Source organism: Dendrobates tinctorius, unplaced genomic scaffold, assembly GCF_039654945.1.
Source record: "Dendrobates tinctorius isolate UK_male_01 unplaced genomic scaffold, ASM3965494v1 ptg000091l, whole genome shotgun sequence".
Classification (NCBI taxonomy): Eukaryota; Metazoa; Chordata; class Amphibia; order Anura; family Dendrobatidae; genus Dendrobates; species Dendrobates tinctorius.
In genome coordinates, this window is record NW_027361759.1 from 7752944 (window position 1) to 7769082 (window position 16139).

Consider the following 16139-nt stretch of genomic DNA (forward strand, 5'->3'; position numbering starts at 1 on the left):
GCATTTGAATCTGTAGATTTTTTTTTTCTCTGCTCTGGGTTTGATCTATGACGATCCAGATAGATTAAACTTAGCAGAGTCTAAGATACGCTCACTGCTACAGGGTGATAGACCAGTTGAGGATTACTGCACGGAATTCCGGCGCTGGGCGGTGGACACGCAGTGGAATGACCCTGCGCTTAGAAGTCAATTTTTGAATGGGGTTTCTGGAAGGGTTAAACAGACTCTCCTAATGTACGAGACTCCCGCCTCTCTGGAGGCTGCGATGGCACTTGTAGTACGCATAGACCGACGTCTCCGTCAGGGGGCGCTGGTTTCGTTGCCTCCGGGAGGTGGGGGAGTGGTCGGTGAGGTTGCCGCGGGTGAATCCGTGGAACCCATGCAGATCACTGGTATAGCACAGTCACCGAGTAACAAGCCTAAACGTCCTTGGCACAGAAGGCAGGGGCTCTGTTTTTTTTGTGGCAAAGGAGGACATTTTATTAACGCTTGCCCCCTGGTACCTAAGAAGGGCGCGCCGGCGGAAAACTGATAGGCTCAGAGGGTTTGGAGGAGTCTAGTCTGAGCCTTTGTGTATCCTCCGTCATGGTTTCCCAGTGTATGCTCCCTGCTAGGGTGGTACTTGGGGGGCAAATGCTCTCTATTACAGTATTTATTGATAGTGGCTCAGCTGCCAATCTCATTGATGAGAGGTTCGCGCATACAGCGGGATTTCCGGTGGAGAAATTGCCGAACCCCATCCGGGTGGTTACCATCAATGCTTCCCCGTTGTCTCAAGGGGAGATCACAGAGTGTGTGTTGGATATACGACTCCACATCGGAGTATTACACTCAGAGCGGGTAACTTGTAAGGTGCTTAGTAACTTACCGGCTCAGATGGTTCTGGGCTTTCCATGGTTGTCAATGCATAATCCTGTTATTGATTGGAAGACCCAGGACATAATTCAGTGGAGCAGGGAGTGTCAGGAGAGGTGCCTGGCTACATGTATTTCCGCTTTGACCCCCAGTATCCCGGAGCCGTTGCTGGATTATGCGGATGTATTTTCTGAGAAGGGTTGTTCGGAACTACCACCGCATCGCCCCTATGACTGTGCTATTAGGTTGAAACCAGGGGCCAAGTTACCTAAAGCTAGAATGTTTAATATCTCAGGTCCCGAGAGGCTAGCTCTCAAGGAATACATTGCGGATAGCCTGAGCAAGGGTCATATTAGACCTTCCTCTTCTCCTCTGGCTGCTGGCTTCTTCTTTGTTAAAAAGAAGGATGGCGGTTTACGCCCGTGTCTGGATTTCAGAGAACTCAACCAGATTACGGTCCGTGATCCTTACCCTATGCCACTTATACCCGATTTATTCAACCAAGTGGTTGGTGCCAGGTGGTTCTCCAAACTGGACCTCAGGGGGGCGTACAATCTTATAAGAGTCCGTCAGGGGGATGAGTGGAAGACAGCGTTCAATACCCCTGAGGGTCACTTTGAGAGTTTGGTAATGCCGTTTGGGTTGACTATGGCACCGGCGGTCTTTCAACACTTCATTAATGATGTCTTCTCTCAGTTGTTGGGGAGGTTCGTTATAATTTATCTTGACGACATCCTCATTTTCTCTCGCGACCATGATACACATATAGAGCATGTTAGACAGGTTCTGCAGTTGCTCAGAGAGAACAGGCTCTATGTCAAGCTTGAAAAATGTGTGTTTTTCGTACAGGAGCTACCGTTCTTGGGTTATATAATCTCCGCCTCAGGTTTTAAGATGGACACCGCAAAGGTGCAGGCAGTACTACATTGGGATCGGCCTGATAATCTTAAGGCGCTTCAGCGATTTCTTGGCTTCTCCAATTACTATAGGAAATTTATTAAGAACTTCTCTATGATTGCCAAACCACTGACTGACATGACTAAGAAGGGTACCGACTTTTCTGACTGGTCTGAGCCTGCGGTACAGGCGTTTGAATTCCTCAAGAATAGTTTTGCCTCAGCGCCCATTCTGGTGCAGCCCGATGTCTCCTTACCGTTTGTCGTGGAGGTGGATGCGTCGGAGGTTGGAGTGGGGGCTGTACTGTCTCAGGGCCCTTCTTGGGCCAAGTTGCATGCGTGTGCCTTCTTCTCCAAGAAGCTGTCGCCTGCGGAGCGTAATTATGATATTGGCAACAGGGAACTATTGGCCATCAAATTGGCATTTGAGGAGTGGCGACACTTCTTGGAGGGGGCTGTTCATCAGATTACTGTGATAACCGACCATAAGAATTTGCTTTATTTAGAATCTGCTAAGCGCCTGTCCTCCAGACAGGCTCGCTGGGCATTATTCTTCACCCGGTTCAACTTCATTGTTACCTATCGCCCTGGGTCGAAGAATGTTAAGGCAGACGCTTTATCCAGGTGTTTTCCTGGTGGAGAGTTATGTGAAGAGCCGGTGCCTATTCTCCAAAAGGGTGTGGTGGTATCTGCCATCACGACAGAGATTGAGGCAGAGATTGCGGAAGCTCAGGAGGTGGTACCGCCGGGGTTGCCTGCTAATAAATCTTTTGTGCCGCTACATCTACGCTCTAGAGTGTTGGGCAAACATCACGACACGGTACTGGCAGGTCATCCAGGGGTTAAGAGCACTCTGGAACTGGTATCGCGTCGTTTTTGGTGGCCTAAAATCCGGCAGGATGTGGCCTCATATGTGGCTGCCTGTAACACGTGCGCACGGGCCAAGACTCCTCGTTCCCATCCCGCTGGTAGCTTGCAGCCTCTCGGGGTGCCCAGTAAGCCATGGACTGAGATTTCCATGGATTTTATTACTGACTTGCCCGCCTCGGCAGGGAACTCGGTCATTTTGGTAATTGTTGATAGGTTCTCCAAAATGTCACATTTCGTTGCTTTACCGTCTTTGCCCAATGCTAAGACTCTTGCTCAGATATTTATTCGCGAGGTGGTCAGACTTCATGGTGTCCCGTCTGACATTGTGTCTGATCGAGGTACGCAGTTTGTGGCAAAGTTTTGGAGAGCTTTTTGTTCTCGCCTTGGAATCAAATTATCTCATTCATCGGCTTTCCACCCTCAGTCGAATGGACAGACTGAGCGGATGAACCAAAACCTGGAGCAATACTTGCGCTGCTTTATTTCCGACAATCAGGAAGAGTGGTCAGCGTTTCTTCCTCTGGCAGAATTCGCAATAAACAACCATTGCCAGGAATCGTCTGGAGAATCTCCTTTTTTTTGTGTGTATGGTCAACATCCTCAATTTTGCACCTTGCGTCAGGGGTGCTCAGTTGGCGTCCCTGAGGAGGACCAGTTGGGAGCTCAATTGTCGTCTGTTTGGAGGAGAGTCAAGCAGCGCTTGTTGAAGGTGGGTTCCAGGTACAAACGGGTGGCTGACTGCAGACGTGTGCCAGGTCCGGACCTGTGTGTGGGTGATTGGGTGTGGTTATCTACTAGGAACATTAAGCTCAAGATACCGTCATTTAAGTTGGGTCCCAGGTTCATTGGCCCATTTAGAATCTCCACAGTGATCAACCCCGTGGCATTTCATTTGGAGTTGCCGGCTGTGTATAAGATTCATAATGTATTTCACAAAGCATTGCTAAAGAAGGTCGTGGGTTTGGTGGATGGTTCCCCCGGGCCACCACCTCCCGTCTTGGTGGATGGCGCATTGGAATTTGAGGTGTCCAAAGTGGTGGACTCTAGGGTTGTGCATCGCACTCTACAGTACCTGGTCCACTGGCGTGGCTATGGTCCTGAGGAGAGGACATGGGTGCCGGCCTCTGACATTCATGCTGATCGACTGGTTACTATGTTCCATCGTCGCCATCTGGACAAGCCAGGTCCTCGACATGGTGAGGTTCCGGAGGTCCCTCGTAGAAGGCGGGGTACTGTCATGTTGGACACTGTTCACACCAGGGTGTCCGGCAGACAGCGGTAATACCCTGTTGGGTATTCTGTTCCAGTCGGGATAGGGTTAACCAGGTTGTCATGCTGGCTGAGGGCTGGGCCACGCCCTAGGTCTTTAAATAGTTCGTCCTGACTATGGGCGTCGCCGACTATAGCTTTAGCCTAGTGCTAGCAATACCGGTCAGCAGTGGTGGTGTTGGAGCGTCTGATATCTGGTGCAGTATATCCCTCAGTGGTTCTTTCTCCAATCTGTTATATATATATTTGGTTGCCCTTGCACATTATTGTATTCCCTTGTGTATTTACTGTGTGGTGTTTTCTTTTACCCCTGTCCATAAGTATTTGTGGGGTCTGGTGTCTGGTCCCCTCACTGGGTGGAGGGAGGTGGGTTCAGCTTAGGGCTGGACAGGAGACAGGGACAGGGTGGAGGCTCAGGCAGGCACACCTTCAGTGTAAACCCTGGGTAGAGGGACAGACAGGGTTCCCCTAGTCTGAGGGACATCACAGGGGTCCCGGGGTTTTTGCCTAAAGTAACCTAGGCATTCCATGACAGTACTGTTATAATAAGAGGGAGTTTGTATGAAAACTTCATGATCTACGTAACAGGTTCCATGAGAGAGGATACCTGGACTGGATACTGAGAAAGATGTATCAGTTTGCAATTAAACAGAAAAGAAAGAACCTCCTGTCTCCCAGTAAGTAAGCAGGGGAGGAAAAATAGTTTATCAGGTTGATAGTCACTTTCAAAATTCTCATTTAGAAAAAAATTGGTCGATTGGGGATAGATTAGTGTGAAATCATTTTGCACCAATGAGGGAATGTGGCACATGGTTACCAGAGAGACCTAAGGGTTGCTTCAAATGCAGACGAAGTGTAGCATGCACCAATATAACAACCACCAAGTCTATTATAATTAATGTAAGTGAAGAAAAGTTTTTGATTAAAGATTTAAATTGCAGAACTAAAATGTTGTCTATAAAGCAATCTGCATTTGTTGAAAGGAGTACATTGTCAAAACAATTAGAAAGCTCAGAAGAAGAGTGGGGGAGCATATGGGTGATATAACTAACAAATGCAGGACACCCATGCAAGACATGTCTACTCAGTACAATGGGGTAATCAAGGGGTAATCTCAATTATTGGGATTGATTTGATTAAACCAACAGGAGAGGATACCAATAGGATTTTGTTACAAAAGAAATCTAGGTGGATTGTCCGGTTACAGACCACCAACCCCTAAGGACTAAATGAGCAGCTAAGTTTTGGATGCTTTATTTAGTCCAATGATTCAATTGGGCCACTCTTTTCCCCCTATGCCCCCAATCGTCTATAGCTTAGGTAATAATAAGTAGTATTTTTGATTATGGTATTTTTCTTATGATTAATCCTTCTAATGAGAGTTCTGAGATATGTATATACATTAAATTTAGTCCTATTTCTTCCCCTCCTTATCTTTATACTACCTTCTCATTGTACCTCATCACTTGTTTGTCTACCCCTGGCTGGTGTGACCGAGGTCTTCGGACCTTAATCTGCTAAGAATGAGAGCTGAACTCCGCCCATTGACAGGATGATTACATCATCTCAGTCACCCTGGTTAAAGTTGGGAAAAGCAGGAATGCGGATCTCCGGCAGTGAAATCGAAGCAGATGGGATGTCAGAGCATCGTGGTCTCCATGGAGCTGATTTCTCCTCCAGACAATATGCCAGCGGCTTTCCAGTCTCCATGGTGAGGCTGGAGAATGCAGCAAACTGTAATCCCACCTCTGGATATGATGCTGTAGATGTCTTTCATCTCCATGTAAATACCATCTTAACCTCCGGAAATGATGCCAATGACATTCTGGTCTCCTTGAAGGTACCAAGGGGCAGAGCAGATACAGCTGCTCCAACCACAGAAATGAGCCAAGTGGAAAACATTGTTTGTCCCTATACATGAAGTTATAGCACCTTAGGCACTATGGTGACATTTATGAGCAGAACGTTTGTACCGGTATCACCGGAATTTTGTGATCACGGTAAGAATAGGTTAGAACTTTGGATAATTTATAGTTAGATGGAGAGTTCATGTGGATGGCAATAATGCTAGACTTGGTATTAGATGGATAACATCTCATCAGCTCAGTGGCCCTGGTTGCAGTGGGGAAAGGAAGGAACATAGATCTCCGGCATTGAGTTTGGAACAGATGGGACATCAGAGCATCGCAGTCTCCATGGAGCTGATCTCCCCTCCGGACGCTATGCTGTCGGCTTCACAGTCTCCATGGAGAGGCTAGAGAATGGTGCGGACATTAACCCCACTTCAAAATATGACGCTGCAGGCTTCTTCGATGCTGTCAATAACATTTAGAGATACACTTTATAGAAGCCACATGGATATAGAAATAAGTAGTTTGGTGAAAAATGTGCTTTTCATTTGTTATCTCATTAAACATGTTATGAAACACACACATATCATTCTTTATGTTTCATTGTAATTCTGTTTTTGATAATAAGTTAACAATATATATAAACAATATATATTTGACAATAATTTTTTGGGCAACCTGCTATCTTTTGTTTAAATTCTGCATGATACATATGTCAAACTCTGGCTTTCAGGATGAATATGTTTGGTTCACACAGGGCAGGGCCAGCCTGGCATCGCACTTTCAAGTGTATGATCCTGGATGCCCATACCATTGAAAGCAATGATGGGGGAAAGAGAGTTAGTTGACTCTCCCTCTCCCATCATTACACCTCTGCTTCTGACATCTAAACACAGAGGGCACGATGACGTCTTTACAATGCGCCCGCTGTGCCAAGATATGCAGAGTACCAGAAGACATGAATAGGTGAGTATTTATTTATTGTTTTTTACTGTGGGGCCATTATACTGTATGTAGCACTATATAGGGCTACTATACTGTATGGAGCACTTTTTGTAGCAATTATACTGCATCGAGCAATTGTTGTGGTCATTATACTTTATGGAGGGCAATGCAGGGCCCCATTATACTGTAAGGAGCACTTTTTGTGGCCATCATACTCTATGGAACACCTTTTTGGCCATTACACTGTATGGAGGGGAGGGCTGTCTGAGGATTACAACTTGGGAATCATATCACATCATTGCAGGGTGATTGAGGGAGGGTATAGTAGGGTTATCATACTGTGCACTTTTGTTGGCATCATACTTTATTACCTGTATTATTCATGTTTTTTTATCCTTTGTTATTACATATTTAAGTTAGGCCATTAGACCACGTGCTTTTTATTGCTATTACATAACATTAAATTATTCCAATATTTTATTCTAAGATGAATTAACTAAAATATACTTTATTGTAGGACAACCCCTTTAAGTTTGTTTCCATATGAAAAGTTTCATCCTTGTAGGAAAAAAAATGTTTTTTTTTAATAAAATGGTGTTTGTTATAATCCGCTGGTGTCAAGATCGCTGCTGGTAGAGGCAGGAGATGCTGTGGGCTCCAGGCTGATAGAATGGAGTGTTCGACAATGACAGGAGTTGGGCCATGGCTGCGGGCCACAGCCTGGTATAACAAGTTGTTCAGTTGTGCTGGGTCTCAGCCGACATTTCGTGAAAGCCCGGAACTCGGCACCTTCAAGACTTTCTAATGTGGTGGACTCTGGGAAAATGGATGCCAGAGGCGGCTCATATGCAATTCAGATCTCGGCAGCAGAGACCTCAGGAGATAAGATCTCGGTGCCAAGATCTCAATTTGCACATGCTAGAAGAGTGGGGAAAGTGCGGGGCTCATCATACCAGCCTGGGGCCCACAGCCATCACCCAACTCCTGCCTCTGCTGCTCTCAGATTCTTTCAGCAGCGACCCTAAGGCTAGTTTCACACTTGCTTTTTTTTGCAGCGCGTTTTTCCCGCAAAAAAACGCATTGAAAAAACGCATACAAAAGCATACAACTGCTGCGTTTTTTTCAAGCATTTTTATGAGCATGCATGAAAAAAACGCAGCGTTTTTATGCGTTTGTATGCGTTTTTAGTGCGTTTTTACCGCGTTTGCGTTTTTTTCCAACATAAGGGTGGCCCCTCACACTAACCCAAACCATGACTTTACTAACCCTAACCCTGACCCTAACCCTAACCCTAACCCTGACCCTAACCCTAACCCTGACCCTAACCCTTAACCAAATCATACTTAACCCTAACCCAAACCCTAAACCCTAACTAACCCTAACCCTAACCCTAACCCTGACCCTAACCCTAACCCTAACCCTGACCCTAACTCTAACCCTAACCCTAACCCTAACCCTGACCCTAACCCTAACCCTGACCCTAACCCTTAATAAAACCATACTTAACCCTAACCCTGACCCTAACCCTAACCCTGACCCTAACCCTAACCCTAACCCTGACCCTAACCCTAACCCTAACCCTAACCCTGACCCTAACCCTTAACCAAACCATACTTAACCCTAATCCTGACCCTAACCCTGACCCTAACCCTTAACAAAACCATACTTAACCCTAACCCTGACCCTAACCCTAACCCTGACCCTAACCCTAACCCTAACCCTGACCCTAACCCTAACCCTGACCCTAACCCTTAACCAAACCATACTTAACCCTAATCCTGACCCTAACCCTGACCCTAACCCTTAACCAAACCATACTTAACCCTAACCCTGACCCAAACCCCAACCCTAACCCTGACCCTGACCCTAACCCTAACCCTAAACCCCCTTAACTAACCCTAACTCTAACCCAAACCCCTAAATTCCATGGTTAAAAAAAAAAACGCTGGTGCAAAAAAACGCATACATAAGCATGCCAATGCGCACATATGCGCACCCATAGGCTATAATGGCCATTTTTAGCGCAAAACGTGCGCATATGTGCTCATGCGCTTTTTTGCAGGGCCAAAAAAATGCAACATGCTGCATCTGGAAAATACCAACGCACACCCCAAAAAAACGCAGCGCATGAAAATCGCATACATGCGCATGGCAGCGCGCAGGTATGCGCACCCATGTTAAATATAGGGGAAAAAACGCATGCGCAGGTTAGCGTTTTTTTCCAGCGCTAAAAAACGCAAATGTGAAACCAGCCTAAGACCCTGCTCCACCCTGGCTGGTAAGCTCCAGTTACCATTCGAATTATAAGACGCACCCCATTTTCCCCTAAAATTTGGTGGAAAAAAAGTTTGTCTTATAATCTGAAATATACGGTAATTATCATTAATATCAATAGTGAAATGCAATGAAAAGTAAATATATATACTGTATATATATATATATATATTAAATATATATATATTTTTATTTTCAAAGTATGTTTAAAGTAAAAACTATAGTTTACGGTAAGATTCTTATAATGCATTCTTTTTAAAACAGAGCATTTAATCTATATTTTAAATTTATTCTAGATGAAACACCCACCAATAACTCACAGCTTGGTAAGTTAATTTTATTTTCATTATATTTGTTGTATTTGTTAAAAATGTTAATTGACTAATGTTATGCTACTAACTGTACCTGGCTACCAATACACTCAAATTCACTGTTATTTACTAGAGATGAGAGAACGTGCTTGGATAGGGTGTTATCCGAGCATGCTTGTGAGCTGTCTTAGTGTCTTCAGCGTGTTTGAAATATATGGACGATTTTCCACGGCTGCATGTCTCATGGACGTTAGACAGCCACAACACATGCAAGAAATACCTAACAAGCAGCAGCATTGACAATGAGGCGGCCGGAAGGAGCGCTAATCTATGCCCTGATCAGCATGCACATGAAGTGATTGCAGGCCACCGACGGATTGTCATGACTGCCAGGGGTCTGCTGAAGACCCTGTTGCCTGTCATGATGTGGCTGCCATTCTTAGAAGACCTTAATTTTTGTTAAATACATCAATATTATGATATTGCTGTACATAGTACAATGAATAAGACCATTACATGTTCAAGTCCCCCAAAAGGACTAAAAAATACTGTGAAGAGTAAAAAAAAGAAAAAATAAAAATATTTAAAAAAAGCTCAAATCAAAATTAAGAAATACAAAATACACATATTTAGTATGACTACATTAAAAATGTCTAATCTATCAAAATATAAAATAATATTAATTAAATTGTAAACAACTTTAAGAGAAAAAAAAATTAAACAGCCAGAATTGGGTTTTTTCGGCAATTGCTATAGCACAAAAAAGTTTAATAAGAGGCAATCAAAACATTGTATCTACCATAAAATTATATAAATAAAATCATCACCTCACAGAACAAAATAAGAATCCCTTACATTAGCTCTATATCCTGAAAATTGAAGACATTACGGTTCTCAGAAAATGGCATCACAAGCAAATTTTTTTATTACAACTTTCTAGAAAAAATTTCACCACTTAAATAAAACAGAAATTATACTTTTTCGGTATCTTCATAATCGTATTAACCTGAAGAATCATGTTTCCAGAATTTTTTACAGTAAAACAAATGTTGTAAGCAAAAATACAAAAAAAATTGCCGATTTGTGCTTTTTTTTGCTATTTTGCCCCACATGGATTTTTTTCCCCACTTTCCAGTACATCACATGATAAATTGGATGAAGTCATTCAAGCATACAGTTTGTCAAGCAGACAACAAGCTCTCACACAGCTATGTGGGCCAAATAAGAGGAAGAAGTAACAAAAGAGCAAAATAAAAAAAAATTGCTTAGTACTTAAGGGTAGTGATTGGCAAACCCATGGATGTTCGGGTTCGACTGATCATTTAAAAAAGTTTGGTTCAGGTCCAGAACAGTGCTCTAACTCGGACCTGGACCTCATTCATTTGAATGTTGCTCTGAGCATCCATGATTTGCCATTGTCAGTTGCGTGACAGCGTGGTAAATATGAGCGCTGATCAGCAGTAAGATCGTTACCGCTGGACAGAGAGCTGCGGTTCCCACAGTGAACATCTGTTTAATGCACCATTTCTGGCCCTTTGCCCAGCTATTCGCACTAGCCCTTTGCTTTTTTTTTCAAATAATGGTGTCAGTGTCTTTATGTCAATAAAAGGTCTTTACTCTGGCTGGGTTTTTTTTTACAATCAAACTATGGGGTTAGTAATGGGGGTATCTTATAGATGCCTATCCATTATTTACCCATGAGCTTCATGTCAGTGGCCATAAAATAGCTGATATCAACCTCAAATCTATAACCTCTCTTGCTACCACACCATGAAAAATGAGAAGAGCACCAGAATTGGCGCATCTAATAAATACACCTTTTCTGGGGCAGCTGCGTGCTGGGGAAGGATGATATTTATGGACCCTTCCTAGTCTGAGAATACCTGCCCCCAGCTGTCTGCTTTATGTTGGTTGGTTGCCAAAAATGGGGTGGTGGACACTGTGACATTTTTTAAAATTATTTATTTAAACAATTAAAAAAATGGCAAAATGGCATGGGACCCCTTCATGATGACCGGCCATTGTACAGCTTTTCTGGCACTTATCCTCTATATTCCCATTGCCCTATAGCAGTGGCTAATGGGTTTATATTAATGGTTTAATGTCACCTTGCATAGGAAGGTGACATTAAGCCGATTAATAATGGAGAGGTGTCAATAAGACACCAATCCATTATTAACCCTAAACTACTAAAGGGTTAAAAAACACACACAGACATTAATGAAAAATTAATTTTTTTTTAATGAAATAAAGACACCTAGTTTTTGATAAAATTTATTTCTCTGCTAATCCAAATAAAAGCCATCAACCTGTAACAAAAATAAAACAAAAAAGCAACCATATCCTTACCTCTCCGCTGCTCAGTCACGTACCCTGCTGCAATCCATCAGAAAGGATTAAGTGGTTTACACAGGGACCAGTGCTAATGCGACCAGCCCCATGTAAACCACTGCCAGAATGAATTATTTCATCTCTGCGCATCCTCCCTGGCTGCCCGGAGATGAACTAATTAGCATGGGAAAGTTTCTGCATTTTTTCACACGCTCATTAGTTCACCTCAGGTCAGCCAGTGACATCAGTGAGGCTGCGCAGAATCCCCTGGCTGACCTAAAAAACTCAAAATCTGTAGTAGCCCGCTCTATAGAAATCCACAGTTCTCGCCCAATTTGGGTGAAATTTGGCACGCCTCCTCTCCACCCACAGGAGCAGAATAGATGCGCCTTTTCTGGGGTGTCTGGGGGCAGATTTTTTTTAGCCAGGTGGGCCAAAAACAATGGTCCCTCTCAAGGCTATAAAATCTTCCCTTACTCACCTGCTTTACCTCTCTGGTTGTGATTTTACCGCGGGAGCCCACACATTTTTTTTTACAACGAATTAATCCCTTAATTTAACACCTACATGTCCCAAATTTTACACACAAACCCTCATCTAATTATTAGTCAGGTACATATAAAAAAAAACATGAAATGAAATGGTTTACTGTATGTAAACCATGTGTCATTTCACGTCGGGTTTTGGAATGTTTTGACAGAAGCCGGCAATTGAATTAGTGGTAATTCTGCTATGTAGAACTCCATGAAATATAAATATATATATAAATATATATATATATATATATACATATATGTGTCTCAATGACATGTGTATATATATATGTACAGTATATATGTGTATATATATATATATATATATATATATATATATATATTCTTTGTGTATATATCTATTCTTTTGTTTTGGTTTTAACCTGTCATTGGGCTCCATTATATGTCCATTTTGCAAACCTGCAAGAAAATCTCGGCAGACAGATGTCACACGGATGTCAAACGGATGCTTACATGTGGCAAAATCGCATCCTCACATTAAAATCGGATGACATACGGATGACTGTTCATGAATCATTTCTGCGATTTTGGTCCGTCAAAAACGGACCGATTATTTAGTCGTTGTGTGTGAGTCCAGCCTAAAACAGAGAATCACAGATGTTATTCACTCTGTTACACCAGACATCCTTACCCGTGTATGGCAAGAGCTTCATTATCATTTGGATTGTGTGTAGGGCAACAAATGGAGCCCACATTGAACTGCACTGAATAGGTGTGAAACTGGGAGAGTTTTTCTTTTATTTGAAGCAGATTTCACATTTCTATCTTCTTTAGTTGCTTTCCTGTGACTGGTCAAAAGAGCACCATGACTTTACAGACGCACTGTATATAGATTAATATGTATTGTCTCTGTAGTAATAAGGTTCCACAAGTCATCTCTTGACAGCAACATTTCCATTTTAAACTGCCAAAGTTGGAAACTGACATTATGCAGTTTGGCTTCATAATTTTAAGCTCTGAACTGTTTGCCATTCCTTTGTCCAATTTTATATGAACCTCTAGAAGATTTCTTCCATCGGACTCTTTTACTAAGATGTTCTGTAATATTTTTATGGTGTTTAGGAGCTGGGCCATAGACTTGTTGCTGATTTCAGTTTCAGCAGAATCATTAGCACCCATATGTTGTGAGAGAATGAACTGCTTAACTTGGACATAGAGCAACTATTATCTGCATCCACGCAATGTGGATGACCACAAAAAGAGAAACACATAATAAAAATGGGTCGTCATACAGTAAAGTCAAGTGGAACTTCACACATTAGAAAGCTTCAACAGTTCAGACTGCATCCTCTGCTGTCTGTCCAACATAGCTACAGCTGTTGCTATTTTTACAATTAGGCCAGGATCACACATGCGAGAAACTCGAAGAAGTCCCGAATGTTAATATCCGGCACTGCCGCCGGCACTCAGATTGGAGCGTGTGGCTGCATAGCAATACATGCAGCCGCACACTTCGCTCCCTAGTGCCAGCTGCAGTGCTGGGTATTAAGATTCGAGACTTGTCCGAGTTTCTCGCATGTGTGATCCCGGTCTTAGCATAATCTTCACCACAGCATTTCCAGACTCATTCACATCTGTCACATGTGCATGGTGTGATCCTGATCTTATTTGTCAAAAGAATAGAGCACCAATGCAGACCTGCCAATTTTAATAGGTCTGCTTAGTGCTGGACTGTGAGCACAGTTCCCACTACAGGACGTCAGACATCATGTCATCCTTATGTTTTCTGTTTTGTGACAGTTTGGTCAGAAACATGCACACCAGTATCCTGGTGGACATTTAGTAGGATTCTGGAAGGGCTCTACCTGTTCCGTGTCACACATAGGAGCAAATACCAGTACCACTGCTTTGTTGATAACTAGTGATGAATGAGCATGCTCAGAAGTGCTCGGTGCCCGACCGAGCATCTCACTGCTCGAGATGCTCGGCTAGTACTGAGCATTTCCGGGGTTGCTTGGCGAGAGCTCGGGTCCCTGTCCTGCATATTTGGCACTCTTTACATAGCCAATCAACATGCAGGGATTGTCTGCCACACACTGTAATGCCGCAGCCATGTTGTTTGCAGCATTACAGTGATTGGCTGGCCGCACCGCGTCACCAGGTCTATACGAGACTGGGCGGCGCCGTGCTCGTCAAACCCTACTCCAGACTTAGTCAGTGTAAGGAGAGTTGCTGCAGAAAAAGGGACAGATTTCGTGTTGTTTTAGTTAGTGTAGGTATACCATCTTTTATGCACAAATCCATCTAAACCAACAGTCTTTCTGAGGACTAATCAAAGTGCATTGATATCAGTGCTAGGTGTTAGGGACGGCGGAATGCACTAAATATAAATAATAGGAAGTGCATTCACCGCCCGGGGTCCACCGTGCAGTAGGTGTAACAACCGCTGCTGAGTAATAGCAGACTCGCTATATGGCGGTATACTGCGCTCGGGTTAAACGTCACCCGAGGTGCGCAGAGCGGACTCTGTTAACCTCACAGAGGCGCTTTAGTACAAATAAAGCATAAACACCGAGCCTGTTAGCTTCACAGGTCTCAGCTGGCATACACACATGGTATATGGTCACAGGACACGGCCCAAGGCAGAGGTCGGTGTCCGACTTGACCTACCGTGCATGCGGCGTCGCTACTGCGGACGCCAGTAAGTGCTGCTAACTGCAGCATGGCAGTAACTACTGCCGCTGTACGACAGTGCCGTGAGGCAACACACTATCGGACGCTAGTGTAGCGGTGCGGTATGCACTGTGGTGTATGGCTTGCCACTGACTGGCGCTGACAATAACACTAATTCCCTATCCACATGCGTAATATCAGAGGGAAGGGGTTTCATAATGAGTCAGTCACCAAAATCATACATCCATCACCATTCACACCTAGCAAGTATAGTCTATACTAGCGCATGGGCGAGCGGCCATTCGGGCCTTTCACAGCCATGCGCTTCTGGGACCTTCCAGACCTCTGAGATGGGCCAATCAGATCAGGACAAGGACCTGAGCACGTGACCCCCCCGATCTCCACTGGGAGATCGTCTCATGGGCATGCCCAGTAGCGCGGCGAGAGGACTTAGCCTCTGGAGTGATTTCCTGCAAAGCAGGATGCGCTAACATTGCTGGTCCAGAGGTGGCAGAGACATCCAGACCCAGAGAGCTGGTCTGAGCAGGGTACCTGGATGGTTGCGATTGCTGTGCAGGTTTCTGAGCGGTCAGAAAGGAATGGGAGACCACTGGATATGTGGCTCTGGATTCCCACTGTGCAGCTGCAGGAATCCGACACCTAACATTAGGTAGGCAGGTAATGTATGAGGTAGACTTCATTGCATCTAGCAAGAGGGTCCCTTCCAGTACTGTCTGCTGCTGCCTAATACAGATATTTACTGTATATACATAACCTCAGGGGCCAGGAATAATTTTTTTTTTTTGCATCTTAATACTAATTATTTTTTTTCAAAAACAATCCAGACCACACAGTGTTTTTTGCTCCATGTTAGGCATCAGGATTTTCCAGCTTCACTGGATAGATCCCAAGCATGATCTGCTCCTATGGTCTCTCATTGATCTCTGGCTGCTGCAATAGTTGCGCAGCACAGACCTCGGTCCCAGCATCTTGCTCAGGCTTGTTGTATATGTTTGGTTACTGCTAGTTCTCCAGACAAATAGTCTATGGTAACCGGTAATATACAGGTGCAGCATTGTGCTCTGGAGTCTAAGTTCAGAGATCACCTTACTGAGCATGTCCGTGATGTGGCGTCTTCCCATTGGTGGTTGGACGTTACCGGCTCTGATGAGGTGGCAGCTCTGGATTGGCCCACGGGCGACGCCTCGACAGACTGGACGTGAGTGTTTAGGGTGGAGCCTAGCATATAAAAGGCTCTCAATGGAACACGCGGGTGTGTTAGTATCATTTATGTTGGGTGTGTGTGGGTGGATACTCTGCCACTCTGCAAGTTTGTGTGTTCTGCACTCAAGGGCTGTACACGTTGGCAGG

At 44.1% G+C, this 16139-nt stretch overlaps 1 protein-coding gene across 1 annotated transcript in view; it reads left to right on the forward strand.

Annotated features, from left to right (window-relative positions):
• ZPLD1 (zona pellucida like domain containing 1) overlaps positions 1 to 16139 on the forward strand; it is a 244609-nt gene that overhangs the window by 178877 nt on the left and 49593 nt on the right. The window contains exon 9 of the mRNA XM_073586265.1: positions 9256 to 9285. Within this exon, the coding sequence (XP_073442366.1) occupies positions 9256 to 9285 (30 nt within the window). The remainder of the gene's footprint in view (positions 1 to 9255; positions 9286 to 16139) is intronic.